General features: G+C 34.1%; 1 protein-coding gene across 1 annotated transcript in view; it reads left to right on the forward strand.

The window, feature by feature from the left end:
- Window positions 1-19,737, forward strand: part of LOC139503513 (neurobeachin-like protein 1) — a gene marked incomplete in the record, with an annotated part of 102,496 nt that overhangs the window by 18,547 nt on the left and 64,212 nt on the right. The window contains 6 exon segments of the mRNA XM_071293304.1: window positions 482-722; window positions 4,526-4,629; window positions 11,586-11,687; window positions 12,079-12,215; window positions 13,592-13,724; window positions 14,914-15,033. Coding sequence (XP_071149405.1) covers window positions 482-722; window positions 4,526-4,629; window positions 11,586-11,687; window positions 12,079-12,215; window positions 13,592-13,724; window positions 14,914-15,033 — 837 coding nt within the window.

Here is a 19,737-nt window from a genome sequence, read left to right on the forward strand (position 1 = left end):
TAAAATACACGCGAAACAAAACTACGTATTTTCATGCCCGTGCCCTGTTAATTGTTTATTTTAGACTTTTAATAGTTTTGATAAATATTTTAGTTTGTTATAATTCAAATATGAGAGAATTTGATTAAAATTGGTGAACATAAATTTGACTGCTAGTGCCCCTTTAACAAGTGAAAGGTTAGTTATTTTGGAATTAGTTAGTGGTGTTTAAATTTTTGTGGACAACTGCACGGACAACTGCACCTTGTTTATTTAAATTCTGTCCAGAAATAATTACTACTTGTGGTTGATTGTGTCATAGATGATGGTCAGTTATTTCATAAAGAAGATACTTTTTTAACATCTCTGCTTTTGCTTTTGATGTTAAGTTTGTATTCCTGAAACTTTGGGGATTATCTTGAAGTCAAGTTAGTTATTAAGTAAGAAAGAAAAATAGATGTTAGAAACAAAACATTAGTTAATATGTTTGTTGTTTGAACAGGTTGTAGAGACAGAATTTGACGGTACAAAACATCTGGTTGTCCACAATACACAGGCTGCTATTATGTTACTACACTGGTTACCAGATATACAGTCACATGACTTACAGATGTGGTTGTCAGAGTGTTTAGGTACTCTTTGTGCTAAATCCTACAACAAAATGAATTGCTGCAGAGATGGAATGATTGGTGCTATTCTACAGGTCCTAGAGAGGTTAAAACAGATCAATACCAAAGCTGTTGGTAGGTGAAGTTAGGTTAAAACAGATCAATACTAAGACTGTTGGTAGGTCAAGTAGTAGATTTTTAGAGAGGTTAAGACAGATCAATACTGAGGCTGTTGGTAGGTCAAGTAAGGTTAAAACAGATCAATACTAAGGCTGTTGGTAGGTCAAGTAAGGTTAAAACAGATCAATACTAAGGCTGTTGGTAGGTCAAGTAAGGTTAAAACAGATCAATACTAAGGCTGTTGGTAGGTCAAGTAAGGTTAAAACAGATCAATACTAAGGCTGTTGGTAGATCAATACTAAGGCTGTTGGTAGGTCAAGTAAGGTTAAAACAGATCAATACTAAGGCTGTTGGTATGTGAAGTTAGGTTAAAACAGATCAATAATAAGGCTGTTGGTATGTGAAGTTAGGTTAAAACAGATCAATACGAAGGCTGTTGGTAGGTGAAGTTAGGTTGAAACAGATCAATACCAAGACTGTTGGTAGGTGAAGTTAGGTTGAAACAGATCAATACCAAGACTGTTGGTAGGTCAAGTAAGGTTAAAACAGATCAATACTAAGGCTGTTGGTAGGTGAAATTAGGTTAAAACAGATCAATACTAAGACTGTTGGTATGTGAAGTTAGGTTAAAACAGATCAATACTAATGCTGGTGGTAGGTGAAGTTAGGTTAAAACAGATCAATACTAAGACTGTTTGTAGGTGAAGTTAGGTTAAAACAGATCAATACGAAGGCTGTTGGTAGGTGAAATTAGGTTGAAACAGATCAATACTAAGGCTGTTGGTAGGTCAAGTAGTTGATTGTTAGATAGGTAAAAACATGTTAGGTAAATGGAATGTATTATACCTATAACATATACTGGTATCCTATGATGATCCTATGATGAGTCTGTGGATTCATTACTATTTTGTTGGATATCCAGGAAAATGAAAGTTTTTCCTCAATCCACAAAGATTGGTACCCTCGAATATAAATGAATCCAGAGTAAACTCCTAGACACCAGGATATCAGTGTAAGTTATAGGTAGTCTGATCTTAAGTCTTAGTGTCATAATGTATAGTATTTAACAGTCAGGGGCATTACTTAAACAAGTAACTTTTTGAATTAACTATATAAGTAATGTTGAAAACGAGGCTTTTTTAAAATTTACTTATATAAGTAACTTTTCTAAATATTATTTTTATACGTGACCAATTATACAAATTTTACTAGTTTTAACAAATTTTTACAATCATCTGGTTATTTTTCCCATGAAATATAAAATCTAATCCTTCTGAAACACTAATTGCTTTTATGACGCACTTATCTTTGATATCCACCTTCTTGGTCAAAGGTTGGTCTCTTGGGACTATTAAAATATCGTTTTCCTTCAAAATCTTGAAGGTAGACAGATATAAATAGATAGAAACTTATGAATTAATTAAGACTTGAAGTTATATATAATTTGTAACCCAAAACAATTACATATGTTCCTTAAATAAGTGTTATTACTAATTCTTTCAAAGATGTGCAAAATAACTTATCCAAGTAACATTTTTGTCATTATTCTTAAAGTAACCATTTATGTCTTTTCTCCTCTCAAATCTTACAAATTCTTAAATTTATGATATAAAATGATGTAAAAATTTATGTAAACTACATTTAGTCCCTGCTTCTATTGAAATTAAAAATAACTCCATTGAGTAATTTTATGTTTTTTGAAAACAAAAATTACCTATATAAGTAACTAAAAAAAGTTACTTGTTTAAGTAACGCCCCTGACTGTTTAAGCTATTGGTGTAAGCTTTTATTATGCCCGTCAAAATTTTGACGTAACTTGAGAACGACTTATCCAAATTTCATGAAACTTAATTTGTTGTTTCTTATGATGGTCAAATGATCTGTATACTTTTTGGTGAAAATAAGATTTAAACTTTTTGAGTTACGGCACTTTATAACTAAAACAGGGGGGTGTTTTTTTCACATGTCGCACTGTATCTCAAAAACGATTCTTGATTTTGACTTAAAACTTTAAACACTTCTTAGTTATATTAATCTCAATATCTATATACTTTTTGGTGATGATTCAAAATTTCATTTTTGAGTTATTGAGTATTTTATTGAGTATTTTGTAAAAAAGGGGGAGGTTTTTTTTACATGTCGCGCCATATCTCAAAAACTATATATGATTATTACTTAAAACTTTACACATGTCTTTGTTATATTAATCTCAATATCTGTATACTTTTTGGTGATGATTCAAAATTTCCTTTTTGAGTTATTAGTATTTTGTAAAAAAAGGGGGAGTTTTTTTTTTACATGTTGTGCCGTATCTCAAAAAGGATTTATGATTATTGCTTAAAACTTTACACACTTCTTTATTCTATTAATCTAAAGATCTGTATACTTTTTGGTGATTATTCAAAATTTTATTTTTGAGTTATTGAGTATTTTGTAAAACAGGGGAGGGTTTTTTACATGTCGCGCCGTATCTCAAAAATAAGTTATGATTATTGCTTAAAACTTTACACACTTCTTTGATATATTAATCTTAAGATCTGTATACTTTTTGGTTTTGATTCAAAATTTTATTTTGGTAATATTTAGTTTTTGTAAAAAAAAAACAGGGTGGGGGGTTTCACATGTCCCGCCGTGTCTCTAAAACAATATATGGTTATTGCTTAAAACTTTCTCATAAACTATTTATGATTATTGCATAAGACTTCCACATAAGACGTCAGGCGTATCATGCGCTCATGGCGCAGCTGTTTATTCATTTTTTATAAATTTTAGAATTTACAAGTTATGGGATTTTTTTCTTTAACAAGGGAGATAATTCTAAGTTGAAATAAAAGCCTGTTGTATATTTGTAGGTTATTTGATATGCTGATAAGAATTAATTTCTATATTTGTAGGTTATTTGATATGCTGATTAGAATGAATTTCTATATTTGTAGGTTATTTGATAGGCTGATTAGGATGAATTTCTATATTTGTAGGTTATTTGATAGGCTGATTAGAATGAATTTCTATATTTGTAGGTTATTTGATAGGCTGATTAGAATGAATTTCTATATTTGTAGGTTATTTGATAGGCTGATTAGGATGAATTTCTATATTTGTAGGTTATTTGATAGGCTGATTAGAATGAATTTCTATATTTGTAGGTTATTTGATAGGCTGATTAGAATGAATTTCTATATTTGTAGGTTATTTGATAGGCTGATTAGAATGAATTTCTATATTTGTAGGTTATTTGATAGGCTGATTAGAATGAATTTCTATATTTGTAGGTTATTTGATATGCTGATTAGAATGAATTTCTATATTTGTAGGTTATTTGATAGGCTGATTAGAATGAATTTCTATATTTGTAGGTTATTTGATAGGCTGATTAGAATGAATTTCTATATTTGTAGGTTATTTGATAGGCTGATTAGAATGAATTTCTATATTTGTAGGTTATTTGATAGGCTGATTAGAATGAATTTCTATATTTGTAGGTTATTTGATAGGCTGATTAGGATGAATTTCTATATTTGTAGGTTATTTGATAGGCTGATTAGAATGAATTTCTATATTTGTAGGTTATTTGATAGGCTGATTAGGATGAATTTCTATATTTGTAGGTTATTTGATAGGCTGATTAGAATGAATTTCTATATTTGTAGGTTATTTGATAGGCTGATTAGAATGAATTTCTATATTTGTAGGTTATTTGATAGGCTGATTAGGACGAATTTCTTGATTTGTAGGTTATTTGATAGGCTGATTAGAAAGAATTTCTATATTTGTAGGTTATTTGATAGGCTGATTAGAAAGAATTTCTATATTTGTAGGTTATTTGATAAGCTTATTAGAATGTTTGGGTACACAGTCAATTACAGCAACAGAACTCAAGAAACTTATTAGCCTTCTAAGACTTGACGAAGAAGAAAATCAGGTATTTCTAATTTTGAAATGAACATGTTTTATATTCATGGAAAAACAAAGTTGATAAAGTTTCAGGGGAGATAATGAATAATTAATGTTCTGTGTTTACTATAGTGCCTAAAAAGGGGAGATAATGAACAATTAATGTCCTTTGTTTACTATAGTACCTAACAAGGGGAGATAATGAATAATTAATGTTTTGTGTTTACTGGGGTAAATTCAGTAAAAAATCTCCCATTGACTTTAATGGTAATCTATGTATGGAATTAAATTTATACCTGATTTACCTTTAGAAATTGGAAACTTTCATTCAACATTCATGAAAGTACAAATGTAGCCCTATCTTTTGCACTAATAAAAACATAGGGTCATGCGGCATTTTTGGGCATTCACATGGCCTTGTTTACAAACAATGTAGATTTGCATTGAATTCCTATACTGACCCCCATTACTTTTCAACCCTGTAGTAAAAAAAATTAGTATATTCAGCATTTATTTTTCATTTTTTTTCAACTCTAGTTTTGATCCATCTGCCAAAAAGTATTTATTACAAACATTATCTACCAATCAGAAGAGCATATGAGTTCAGTGTTATACAGAAAGCTCTCCCCTAAATGGGCGGTCCCTGATGACGTATATCTATTTACTGAATTTACCCCTATAAGGGACTTTTTTACTTCTTTTCCCACTTTTTTTGTAATAAACATGTAAGGTATCCAATTTTCAAGTTCCAGTTTCAATACAACATTCATAAATGCTGAATTTGTAAAGATAGAGCAAAATTTATACTACAGCCCATACTGCGGCCAATGTATATTTGGTATATAAAGTTGCACATTGACTGTTTTTAAAAGAATGGTGTAAAATACTATGTTTAATAAATATGAATTGTTTTCTGTGTTTGCTTTGACCAGTATTGCAAGTACACCTAGAAACTAAAGACTTGGTGTACTCTTAGTTAAATTTTTCCTTATATGGAAGTTTTTGATTAAATACCCTGAAAAGACCACAAAAAGACTTTTTAAAGGCTTTTTTAAGCAGTTTGATACCAAATAAAACAACAATTATGTTTCATTATACTAAACCTGTGTTTTAATTACTTGTAAAGTTCACAAAATGTCATTGACAATCACTCTGCAGAAATTCCTGTTACCCCAACATCAGGATGGATTCCTCGCCAAAACTAGACAGCCAGAACTGAAGTAGAAAAAAGTGCCAAATATGAATAAATAAGACTAAGTATAACCAAAGTTTGCATTTGGAAGATTAAAGTAACAATTTGGAATATTTAAAAGCAATTATTTAACATAAAAATCCAATTACAAACATTTCAACACTAGTTCCCTAGATGAAGGACATGTAATCATGAAAAGTTGTCTAGTATAGTTTTTAAATAAAGAAACGCAATGCGTTATGTAAAAATAAACTAATACCTTCATGCGGTCAGATTATTCGAGTGTTAAAATACTAGAAAAGTGCTTGTTTACGACTTGTTCTACAACTTAACATGGGAAACACAGCTAAAAAAAAATTCACTATGTCAAAGGGAGGTAATCCATTTTTATATACATTATGAGTAGAAATATGTGCAAAATGTGATGTAAATGTGGAGAATATTTGTGCCTTTCATTGATATCATAACTCTTAAGTGTAATTTCTATTGTTTCTTTCAATCTGCACACAAAAACTGATTTTTACCATATACCCCATGCTTCCTCTCACAGTACACTCAGTGCATCCTGGATAGCCGCAGCTAAGACATAAATTTGTGTAAAAAACAACTTGATCCAATCCATCTTCCAAAAAATATTTATTACAAACATTATCTACCAATCAGAAGAGCATATGACTTCAGTGTTATACAGAAAGCTCTCCCCTAAATGGGCGGTCCCTGATGACGTATATCTATTTACTGAATTTACCCCTACTATTATAGTCTCTAACAAGGGGAGATAATGAATAATTAATGTTCTGTGTTTACTATGGTGCCTAACAAGGGGAGATAATGAACAATTAATGTTCTGTGTTTACTATAGTGCCTCAGACCTGCCAACTTTTGAAAATCTCCATGGGGGATTTAGCGCACGACCAGATTTTTAAGGGTTACAATTTTAGCGACTTTTCTGTGTGCGTTTTTTTTTACTCCTAAAATAGTCTAAGTTCTCTTCTTTTTTCTTTTGGTATAATAATGATGAGCTTGTAGGCCTTTATTTCTTTTATTTGCATGATTCTTGTACTATTAAATTATAAAATTGACAAAATAACTGAAGAATAGAGAAAAATGGCATTAAAAATAAAGGATTCAAAGTAGAGACTCACCCCCCTTTTTCCCCCTCTAAAGACCTTCTTATCTATGAACCTTGACTCAAAAGACCTAAAACTACATGCCCTAAAGTTAGAAGGATGAAGACAGATTTTGATTTACTCTTACTTATGGTCTTATCAGTATCAATGAGAAAATGGATAAAATTTGAGTTATCTTTCTTTGTATTCAGAGGTGCTCTTACCGGCGGAGGCTTATTCAGTAACACAGTAGAAGAGAATACAAAATGGCGTCGATTTTAAATCAACAGACATTCGTCGTCTGGTTTCAAAAATTAAACGGATTTCAAGATAAACGATGTTTTCTTGAGAGTTCATTACAGTTCTCAACTTTCAATTAATTATGATTTTGTTGTGAAACTACGGCAATGTTGCAAATTGTGCTGTTATGATATAAAATTGATTAAAATTGAAAGGCTGTTTGACCAAATTTGTGTATACAAATTAATTTTGAGGACTGTTACGACCCATTAGGTAATCTGATTACATACAACCAGTAATTATGACACCTGTTGTGACTGTTAATTAGCGTAGGGTCGTTAACTTGTCATAATATGTCCCCAGGTAAAATTATAGATTTTTGTCGAGCCTGCAACTTTTGTTGCAGAAAGCTTGACATAGGGATAGTGATCCGGCGCCGGCGGCTACGGCGGCGGCGGCGGCGGTGTTAGCTCACTTCTTAAAAGCTATATATTTTAGAAGGTGGAAGACCTGGATGCTTCATATTTTGTATATAGATGCCTCATGTTACGAAGTTTCCGTCAGTCACATGTCCATTGTCCTTGACCTCATTTTCATGGTTCAGTGACCACTTGAAAAAAAAGTTCAGATTTTTTGCAATGTTTAATTCTCTCTTACTGTAAGTAATAGGATAACTATATTTAGTTTGTGCGTACCTTGCAAGGTCCTCATGCCCGTCAGACAGTTTTCACTTGACCTCAACCTCATTTCATGGATCAGTGAACAAGGTTAAGTTTTGGTGGTCAAGTCCATATCTCAGATACTATAAGGCCACACCAATTTGATTCCTTGTTCGACGGACCCGCCCGCACCTATTTTTCTCAAAACAGAATTTTTTATTTTTTTTATATTCCCGCTTCCCGCATCCGGAAATGTAATCATGTCCATTTCCCGCACCGGTTTTTTTTGTAAATATTATAAAAATATATCAACATTTGTTTTTAAAATCACAGTCTAACCTGTATATAACGATTTTAAACATAAAAGCACACAACCACACTTCTTAAATATCTGTGAGAATATCTGTTTCAGCATGAAACCTATTTATCCAAAGAAGGAGTGCACCGATATAAATTTATAAAAGCGGAAATATATACCGGTAAAGAACAAAAAATTGGTTTCTTTCCCCCTTACTTATATTCCCTATCAAAATATGTTTGTTGTTAGAATAAAGTACAAAGAACTTCTGAAGGATTTTCCTTCAACGGCATATTGTATGCTGGCGAAACAAAACTATCCATAGCCGCTGCATGTTTATGCACCTGTCCTGATTGATTCAGGGGCCTGTCAGTCAGCAGTTATCGTTTATTGATGTTGTTCAATGGTATTTTCCCGTTTGGATATATAAATTAGATCGTTGGTTTTCCTGTTTGAATTGTGTACGCTAATAAGTTTGGGGCCCTGTATAGCTTGTTGTTTGGTCTGTATCAAAGCCCCGTGTAAAAGGTCGTACTTTTACCTGTGTTTGTTATTATCAGGTTAAGAACAACCCTCCCTCAGACAAGGGGTCATTTTACTGATGTAGAAAAGAAAATAGAAATACCAAGGATTTGTATAGTTCTTCTATTCAAAACCTTTGAAAACTTAGAATTTTGTACTCAAAAAGAGGAGAGTTACATCATATTTTAAACAACTTTTTCTACAAGAGGGGTCCACTTTTTTTGAATAATATTAAACTGTTAAAGTAAATGTGTTAACATGGTTAAAGTCCAGGAATATTACAAAATTCTTGGACATTTTTTGACCATTTAATACGAGATAGATGTATAGTTCTTTGAGAAAATATGAGCCCTTTTGTACAAACAAATATATTATAACGTATATTGATCACTCATAAAACATGAAAAAAGTGATATTTATAACATTAAGGGGTTGCCCCCAAACTGAATATGACTTAGATGGAGAATTGTCTCATTGTCAGTCACACATACATAGACCAGATTTAATTATTTCTTGGTGAACAGGGAAAAAATACTTCAGAAATTAAAGAAATGTCAAAGTACAAGTGATAAATCAAGTTTTAATATTGTCGAAACCTACTATTTTATGTTTACAAAAAAAAATTATAATCGCTCGCCTTTACTTTTCAAGCTTCGCCTCAAGAATTTGCAAAATAAATATTTCTTTATTTAAATTTTCAAATCGCTCGCTCGCCCCAAATTTTGGAGTCCAAAAATCCGTAGAACAAGAAATTAAATTGGTGTGGCCTAAGCAATAGGTCTAGTATATTCGGTGTATGGAAGGACTGTAAGGTGTACATGTCCAACTGGTAGGTGTCATCTGACCTTGACCTCATTTTCATGGTTCAGTGGTTATAGTTAAGTTTTTGTGTTTTGGTCTGTTTTTCTCATACTTTATGCAATAGGTCTACTATATTTGTTGTATGGAATGATTGTAAGGTGTACATGTCTAGCGGGCAGATGTCATCTGACCTTGACCTCATTTTCATGGTTCAGTGGTTATAGTTAAGTTTTTGTGTTTTGGTCTGTTTTTCTCATACTTTATGCAATAGGTTTACTATATTTGTTGTATGGAATGATTGTAAGGTGTACATGTCTAGCGGGCAGATGTCATCTGACCTTGACCTCATTTTCATGGTTCAGTGGTCAAAGTTAAGTTTTTGAGTTTTGGGCTTTTTATCTAATACTATATGTCATAGGTCTACTATATTTTGTGTATGGAAATATTTTATGATCTATATGTCAGTCGTGCAGGTTTTATTTTACCTTGACCTGGTTTTCAAGGTTCATTGCTCAGTGATAAGTTTTTGTGTTTTGGTCTATTTTCTTAAACTATAAGCAATAGGTCAACTATATTTGTTGTATGGAAGCATTGTTAACTGTACATGTCTGCTTGGCATATGGTTCAACTGACCTTGAACTCATTTTCATGATTCATGTTAAGTCTAAGTGACAGTCGTAATAAAGCTTTAGATTTAGGAGTATCAACATAATATCAATGATTAGTAAAGAAGGCGAGACATTTCTGTGTGTGCACTCTTGTTTAAATTGATCAGAAAAACTTCAAAATCGGTAAACAACAATTTTTTCGGGTAAAATTGGTGAAAATCGGGATTTTGACTCATTTTACAATCTCGATATCGGGATTCGGGTTGAGGGATAAAAATCGGGATGATACCGCGAAAATCGGGATAGTTGGCAGGTCTGGTGCCTAACAATGGGAGATAATGAACAATTAATGTTCTGTGTTTACTATAGTGCCTAACAAGGGGAGATAATGAATAATTAATGTTCTGTGTTGACTATAGTGCCTAAAAAGGGGAGATAATGAACAATTAATGTTCTGTGTTTACTATAGTGCCTAACAAGGGGAGATAATGAACAATTAATGTTCTGTGTTTTCTATAGTGCCTAACAAGGGGAGATAATGAATAATTAATGTTCTGTGTTTACTATAGTGCCTAAAAAGGGGAGATAATGAACAATTAATGTTCTGTGTTTACTATAGTGCCTAACAAGGGGAGATAATGAACAATTAATGTTCTGTGTTTTCTATAGTGCCTAACAAGGGGAGATAATGAATAATTAATGTTCTGTGTTTACTATAGTGCCTAAAAAGGGGAGATAATGAACAATTAATGTTCTGTGTTTACTTTAGTGCCTAACAAGGGGAGATAATGAATAATTAATGTTCTGTGTTTACTATAGTGCCTAATAAGATTTTGTGGATAGATCTAATTGACCTTAAAATGCTCATTTTGATTTTTGATGTCCAAAAATCAGCAGATCAGACATTTGACCTTATTTACTGATTACTTTAGTTTGGGATTAATTGTAATTGATATATTCAATGAGACTGTAAAAAAAATATTTTTATTAAGATTAACAATCATTTCACCTGGCGTCACTGTGTGTAAAATGTATTTCTGCAGTTTATACAAGCCTTTCAAAAATTTGTCATTCATTCAAAAAGAACTTCATTATCCACCTAAACCTACGAAATCCACGAAAATTGGTTCTAACGAATAATAATAAATTCACAATATAAAACAAAAAAATAGTAAATGGGGATAGACATACACTCCACTGTCACCACAGACAAAAAACTCAGTCACTTATGTTTTTTGTGTCTGACCTCCAAAAGAAAAAAAGCATTTTGATGCCCTTACTACGTACAATAGCAGAACATGGTATTTCTAGTTTGTGCATCTGTCTGCTGTTTTCAACTTGGTACACATGTTTATTATGATTTGAAGGTTTAAAAATTTAAGCTAACGGGTATATAAAGGTTTTGACTTGGATTTTGTGGGTTCACTGAACATGGAAATGATACAAATATCCTTAACAATGTAGAAAAGGAATTGTATCTTTGTCTGCTCTTGGTCAGGTTGTTGTCTCTTTGACACATTCCCCATTTCAATTCTCACTTTTATTTGTATTTTAGAATCCTTACTGTAGCAGGCTTATGAGGGCAATGTCAACGATGGCCAGAAGAGAGGGAAATGAAGGGGCATTACATTTCTTAAGTCTACAGGAACATAATGATGTAAGTTCACATTACTAGAAAACACCATCATTGTGGGGATCAAGGTTGACTTTATACTTCAATCATCTAACCTAGTACAAGTTTTCAGCAATAATGATATAGGACTAATATAGTATCTATGTTAAAGGTTAAAGTACAAGGTCATCAAATATAATTATTGAAAGACAGCTAAATCATGTTGTCTCATTGGCAGTTATACCACATCTTCTTATTTTTATAAAGAAGAGTTGTTTGAGAAAACAAGCATTTAAATATGTATGGTAATGAATTATTTTTTAAATTGTGAATTGGATGGAGAGTTGTCTCATTGGCACTTGTACCACATCTTCCTATATCTATGCCAAGCTTGTTAGTTTTTAAGAAACTGCTTTATTGTTGATTATTTTTTTAGTGTGTTACTTTACCAGCTGGCATCAAGAAATGGCCAGGTGTGGCATTCTCATTCCATGCTTGGTTGTGTTTAGACACAGAAGTTGACCTTACCACACATAACATAGCTGGTATAACCTACAGAAGACAGCTATACAGGTACATATTAATACAATAGACATATTAATTAAACAGGACATTCTATACTAGAAATAATTCTCAAATTGTTACCTTTCGTGTAAAGAGCAATGATTGATTTGGTAGGCAGGTTGAAACATTATTTATATGCCTGTCCTAAGTCAATATCTTTTGGTTGCCATTGGTTGCTGTCTGACAACCAGGGTTTTTATTTTGTATTGACGATTACAGCAAATAAATTAAATTTTTGGCAAATTCCTTATCTCAATAGTTTAAAACATATGATATTATATCTTAATTATATTGATAAATATAAAAGCATAAAAATATAGTATATATACCTATACACATAATTGCTTCTACTAACGAAAGCTCCATTTGGAGTTAATGTGTTTAGAGACTACTTATGTCAGTACACCTTTCCTATATTGTATATTGATAAATATACTTAGTGATTATACTTAAGGATTGTGCCTGATGTTCATATGATGAAATCATAATCTTTCAGTCAGTTTAATTGAAGTCTGGAGCTAGCATGTCAGTTAACTGCTAGTAGTCTGTTGTTATTTATGTATTATTGTCATTTTGTTTATTTTCTTTGGTTACATCTTCTGACATAAGACTCAGACTTCTCTTGAACTGAATTTTAATGTGCGTATTGTTATGCGCTTACTTTTCTACATTGGCTAGAGGTATAGGGGGAGGGTTGGGATCTCACAAACATGTTTAACCCCGCCGCATTTTTGCGCCTGTCCCAAGTCAGGAGCCTCTGGCCTTTGTTAGTCTTGTATTATTTCAATTTTAGTTTCTTGTGTACAATTTGGATATTAGTATGGCGTTCATTATCACTGAACTAGTATATATTTGTCTAGGGGCCAGTTGAAGGACGCCTCCGGGTGCGGGAATTTCTCGCTACATTGAAGACCTGTTGGTGACCTTCTGCTGTTGTTTTTTTCTATGGTCGGGTTGTTGTCTCTTTGGCACATTCCCCATTTCCATTCTCAATTTTATTAGTGATAAATAAAATTAACTTGTTTGAAATATCTTCTAAATAAACTCATCATAGATACCAGGACTAAATTTTGTATACACGCCAGATGCACGTTTCGTCTACAAAAGACTCATCAGTTAAAAAGGCCAAATAAAGTACGAAGTTGAAGAGCATTGAGGACCAAAATTCCTAAAAGTTTTGACGAATACAGCTAAGGTAATCCATGCCTGAGGTAGAAAAGCCTTAGTCTTTCAAAAAATTCAAAATTTTGTAAACAGTTAATTTATAAATATAACTAAAAGGTCTTTAGTGACCTTCTGCTGTTGTCTGTTCTATGGTTGGGTTGTTGTCTCTTTGACACATTCCCCATTTCCATTCTCAATTTTACTTTGATTTTTTTCAACAGCTTTATAGCTAGTACTGGATGTGGATTGGAAAGTTTTGTAACTGCAGAGTTTGACATTGTGATATCTGTATTTAACAAAAAGGAGCATTCCTCTGTTCTGGTGGAAAATACGACCATTGGAGATGGACATTGGGTATGTTTATATAAATATCTGGATACTTAAGTACTAGTATATCATGCCTATAAATGTTTTTAAGGGGGTAAAGGAGTAAAGAGTAGATTTTCAAATGATTATTTTGTTTTTAGTGATATTTGTTTATATAAAGTAGTTTGAATAAATAACTAGCATTCAACAAGTTTTATCAGGAAAATCATCTGGAAAGCTAGCAAAATGTATTAAAATAACTATGATTTCCTAAATTTTGTCTTGCAGCCGATTCCAGTATGTGTGTAGCTAAAGGTAGAATCTTTGGTTATCTTACTTATCAGATTCAGATAAATAATGCAGCCATGAAGAACAATTCTTAAGTCTCTACTTCAATTAGATTTAATCTGACCTAGATTGAATGATCAGGTCATATGTACTTTTGGACACCTTCCAATCTTTTTTACCTTTCCAGGTGTATTGTAAACATATGTGTATGTGTGAAGTGAATTCGGTCAGCACTTGTCAACCATGTCCAACTACATTTTATTAATTTGATGTAACAAATTGAACAGACAAGTAAAATATATTATTATTTGTAATGTCTGACAAAGAAGAAAAAAATTAGAAATTTCAGCTTTCAGTTAACTTTCCACCATTTATCAAATAAAATTGGCAAATCAAACACACCTACAACATGTTTGTGAATGAGCTTATAATTGTTACTAAATTTTAATTAGATTGAAAACTTATTTTTAAACTGACTTGTAAAAACTAGTTTTACAATGTTTATATTCTGTCACTTAATTCTGATTGGTTCTCTGTTTAACTATTGACTCCACCCAAAGGATTGACGTACCTTACCTAATAATGATTTCATGGTTGAGCTAACATGGAAGCTAACCAAAGAATCTACCTTTAGCTACACACTTCTTTCTGGCATGACATTGATTACTTTATGCTAGAGGTTGGCAATTATGTAGTTTGTCACCACTTTCATCTAAAATCATTTCAAAAGTTTAACTACAACTGTATATTTTTTAAATGACCAACAGTAATTGGATTAATGAATATTTAAATAATTTAGTTAAATTCAAATAGTATAAACTATTCAAAGGAAGGCTATTGAAACCAGTAAAAGTTAAATACTAAGGAAAACTTTTATTGCTTGTCAAATTTTGCCATTTAAAGATTACTTTGGTAGTTGGATTAAGTATGTATATTTTGTATGTTTCAGCACTGTATAGACATTGTCCAAAGTAGTTCAAGACGGCCATTTACAGTCAGTCAACTCAATGTTTACTTTGATGGAAAATTAGTACACAATTCACAGCTTAAGTTTCCAAGCATGACAGATGTATGTGCAATCTTATTTCTAAATTTGGTAAAAATTACGAAAAAAAAAATCCCAATTTTTAGAGAGAAAAATTCAGCCACGATATCAATTAATAATCTGTAGCTCTTTAAACGTACTGAAGGCTTGTTTTGAATTATAAACACTTGTTCAATCCTCTCACATGCATTGGAGCTTATCCATGTTGAGTATCTTGTTTAAATGGTGAGTCTCTTGTTACTTATGCCATATAAGGGATTTTATAGCTATAAATACGTTACCATCATAAATTCTGAGTATAACCCCAATTGCGTCATAGGTCAGATGGAAATAACCCTGACTAAAAATAAACATATGCTCACTGGGTCGGACCTATCTTCCTGTTTACCCATATTCTCCCATTCAATTTCCATCTGCGACATGGGTCACACGTGCATTTCATGATTTTGTATTTCACAGATATTACAGAGAACAGTTGTTTGTAAAGTTTTTGAATAGCTTAATTGCTTTTCATTTATTGTGTATATGTATATATTTTTGGAAATTTATGTTTAGTTTTAATTTCTAAACAAAAACAAATTATTTGTGGGTTTTTTTACTAAAGTAAAGTAAAATGGACTTTAATTTGAATAGTCCTTACGTTAACATTCCTGGGTCGGACTATCTCCTGGATGGGTCACTTCCTTTAAGTCCCCCCCAAACTACCAGTACATTAACCAAAGTTTCGACAATGGTGTCTGGTAATGGTATCAATCCAACCCTTTCACAAGGTTTGGCCATGCATTTTGGGGGGGTCCCTATGTCAACTTCGGTGACTCATACTAAATAGGCCTGTTAATTCATCGGGTACTATTTGTTCTGCCCCAGGTACAGCTATGGGCTTGAACTTGACAGGTTCTAGACCCCCTTTATCATATTGTGGGTATATGCTTCCCAACTCCGGCACCCAACCTGTACCCTCATGGGCTCAACCACCTTGGTCACAGTCTTACCCTTATGGTGGGTTTATGTCAAACCAACCTGGTTTTTGGCCTTATAGGGACAATTTTTATGGTCCCCCTTCTAGGATAGCTACTGCTCCACCTTTACCTCCTGCTCCACCAGTAGCAGTATCTTTGACTCCTGCATTAGCTCCTTCTACCACCCTACCTGACTCTCGAGCTCAGTCTACTAGCTCTTCTCATGGTACTCAGGGTTCTGATCATACATCACCTTTGAATGGTTTACAGAAGTTACTTTTGGACTTTGGTCAGTCTTTCAAGGCTGAATTTAGTACTCTATCCAGTCGTATGACTCTACTAGAAAATAGAGTATCTTCTCAGCAACCTTCTCCAGCTAAATCTGTAGAATATGATGAGAGGGAGGATGATTAGCTTTCTGTTTCCCCGGGGAGTCACGGAAGGACTTTCCTCACTGATAAGGATGTTGAAAGTTCTTCTTCTCCAGGTGTTGAAGAAGTCCACTGAGCCTACTTCTAAGTCAGTTCAACAACCTCCAACCAAGGAGACTGAGGATCCTCCATCCTTGAAGGATCTTAGGGATAAGGTGTATACCTTGATGAGGGATGAAGCCCATATCCCTTTTGCCTCTCCTTCCAAGCAGAAGAAACCTTCTTCAACTTTTGAAGCTTCCTGTGGTATTTCTCAGGATACTGTGAGTTCTCACAGTTCCTTTCCTGAATCTGGCCATATGGCTTTTGCTTTACAATTCATTAATGAAGGTATTGCTAATTCTGCTAGCGAAAAGGTTGCCAATAACAATATCTCTGGATTTGGAATGTCATCCTTTTCTGATCAGGTTAAGTACAAAGATTTTGATATCTTTGACTCTTCATTGGGTAGACTTGTTCCCATTTATGACAAACCTCTTTCGTCTTTATTGGGAAAAAAGCCAGTGGATGGTCTTCGTCTCACTCAACCTGTTTGGTCTAAGACTGAGAATCTTCTTCGTAGTGCTTCTCAAGTTCTTGGCACAGCTAAACATTTTCTAACTGCAACCGGACATTTGCTTAACAGCAAAGATACGGTTGTTCCAGCAGAAGTACGATACTTCTTACTTCAACTGGATAAAGCTCTAGGTTCATCTCAGTTGCTTTTAATGGGTTCCATTGCTAATTGCACCCTGTCTTACAGAGCAGAGTTTCTTGAAAACATTTCTGTTGCCGAGTCTTTGAAAGATTCTTTACTGCAATCTCCCCTTATTGACAAGATGTATGGTTTATCCGTACAGCAGGTTCAAGAGGAACTCAGCAAAAACCCTCCTCCAGTCAAAGTTAGTGTACAAGTTAACAATGGCAAGAGGTCGGTTAATGCTACTTCTAGTTCTACTAGTACTTCTGCTTCAGGTGGTCCTCCTTCTTCTGCTAAGAAAAGGAAGAATAACTACTGCAAACCGCAGAACAAATCCCATAACTCTTGTAAAAGCTCAGGTAAACCTTCTGGTGGTTTTAAGGGTTCCAAGAAACCTGGGTCTAGTACATAGGTTCTTGCCCCCTCATACGTTATTGACAGCTTCCCCAGGGGAAAATTTACAACAAGTTCCTCAAAATTCAATACCAGTAGGGGGAGATTAAGTTTTTTCCTAAATAAGTGGAAGAAAATTACCTCAGACTGTTATGTGCTGCCAAAAATTTGAGGGAGATTAACACTTCAGTCCAAGAACCCACCTCCTCTGTCTGCAGTTCTGATAAGTTTGTCTCATACTCAAGACCCAGTCAAGTATCAACTTCTATCAGTAGAAGTGGACAAAATGTTACAAAAATCTGCAACAGAGGAGGTGTCGCTCTTAACTCTTTCTCCAGGATTTTATTCCCGTCTTTTCTGGTTCTTAAGAAGACAGGAGGAATGAGACCGGTCATAGACCTTTCTATTCTGAACAACTTTTTCATTGTTCCCCATTTCAAAATGGAAACCAACAGGTCAATCAGAGCATCAATCCTTCCAGGAATGTGGACTACTTCTCTGGATCTTTCAGACACTTATTTCCCCATTCCTATTTCCCATACTTACAGGAAATACCTTCGCTTTGTTTGGAACAACAAAGTATTCCAGTTCAAGGCCCTCCCTTTTGGCCTGTCTACAGCCCCTTTGGCTTTTACCAAAATTATGCAGGCAGCTATAGCTCACCTACATTCTCTGTCTATACAGATTCATTCCTACCTGGATGATTCCCTTCTCAAGGAATTTTGCCCAACCAAATTGAGGGTTCAGGCAGATTGGTCATCAAGTGTTTTCTGTCCCTAGGCTTCCTAATCTCCTGGAAAAAGTCAGAGATAGTTCCTTCTCAAGACTTTGTTTTCCTAAGAGAACATTACCTAACCAATCTAGAAATAGTTCTCCCACCAGAGGAAAAAAATTTACGAAACTATGTCAGAAAATACATTTATTCCTGAGGGTTCAATCAGTCACAGCACGTCAATTCTTCAACTTCTGGGTCATTGAATTCTCTGGCAGATGTAATTCCATTGGGACGCCTTCACATTCGTCCGCTTCAGTTTTATCTACACAAGTTATGGATTTCAGCTTCACAAGAATGGGAAGCATTGATTCCGATCACACAGCCTCTATTTCCACATCTTCAATGGTGGTTAGTTCGGGAAAATGTAATGAGGGGCGGGCCTATGTCTGTCCCCTCAAGTTCCCAGTCTAACATTATTCACAGATGCCTCCACCCTGGGTTGGGGGGCATATCTGGAGGGCTTACTATCTCGGGAGTCTGGAATCAAGATCTTTTGGAAGAGCATATCAATGTATTGGAAATGAAAGCAGTTTTGCTTGCACTGAATCATTTCCAACTGTCTCTAAAGAATCAGTCTGTCATTCTGGCCACGGACAACACAACAGTTGTAGCTTATCTCAAGAATCAGGGAGGAACTCATTCACCTTCTCTTTATCAGATAACCAGAGACATTCTCCTTCTGTTTTCAACTCCAGGTTCATCTAGTGGTGAGACATATTGCGGGGCACCTCAATATTCTAGCGGACACTCTATCCAGATCTCTTGCTCCAGTAAACACGAAGTGGGAACTACATCAGGTAGTTTTCAAAGCTGTGACTCTTCATTGGAGGTCACCTCAGATAGATCTGTTTGCAACCAGTCTCAATCACAAACTTGCTACATTTGTGTCTCCGGTTCCAGATCCAAAATCTTATGCAGTAGACGCAATGAGTCTATCTTGGAAAGTAATGTTCGGGTATGCCTTCCCCCCTTTCAGGTTTCTCTCCACAGTACTTCAGAAAAGAGCAGGGGAAAATTGCAAGATCATAGTTATTGCTCCAGGATGGCCAAAACAGTCTTTGTTTTCAGACCTTCTGCACCTATCATGTGCTTGTCCTCTAGTTCTACCTGTGAGAGCATTCATTCTGTCTCAAATCAAGGGCAAGGTTCTTTACCTAAATCCGGAAAAACTTCATCTGCATGCCTGGCTTCTCTCAGGTTAGTCTCAGAAAGAGAGGTTTTTCTGAAGGAGCAACCAAGCATCTCACAAAGTCTGTCAGAGACTCCACTAGCAATGTCTATGATGCAAAATGGTCAATCTTCTCAGATTGGTGTAGTGAGCGGGAAACTGATTCTTTCCAAGTCACTACAACAATTAGCAGACTTTCTAGTTTTTCTTTTTGAATCCAAAAGATAATGTCCCTCTACTATAAAGGGCTATAGATCAGCTATTTCTAGAACTATTCATATTTCTGGTGGCCCAGATTTTGGAAACAATGAGCATATTTCACT

This window comes from Mytilus edulis, chromosome 14 (assembly GCF_963676685.1).
Source record: "Mytilus edulis chromosome 14, xbMytEdul2.2, whole genome shotgun sequence".
NCBI classification, from domain to species: Eukaryota; Metazoa; Mollusca; class Bivalvia; order Mytilida; family Mytilidae; genus Mytilus; species Mytilus edulis.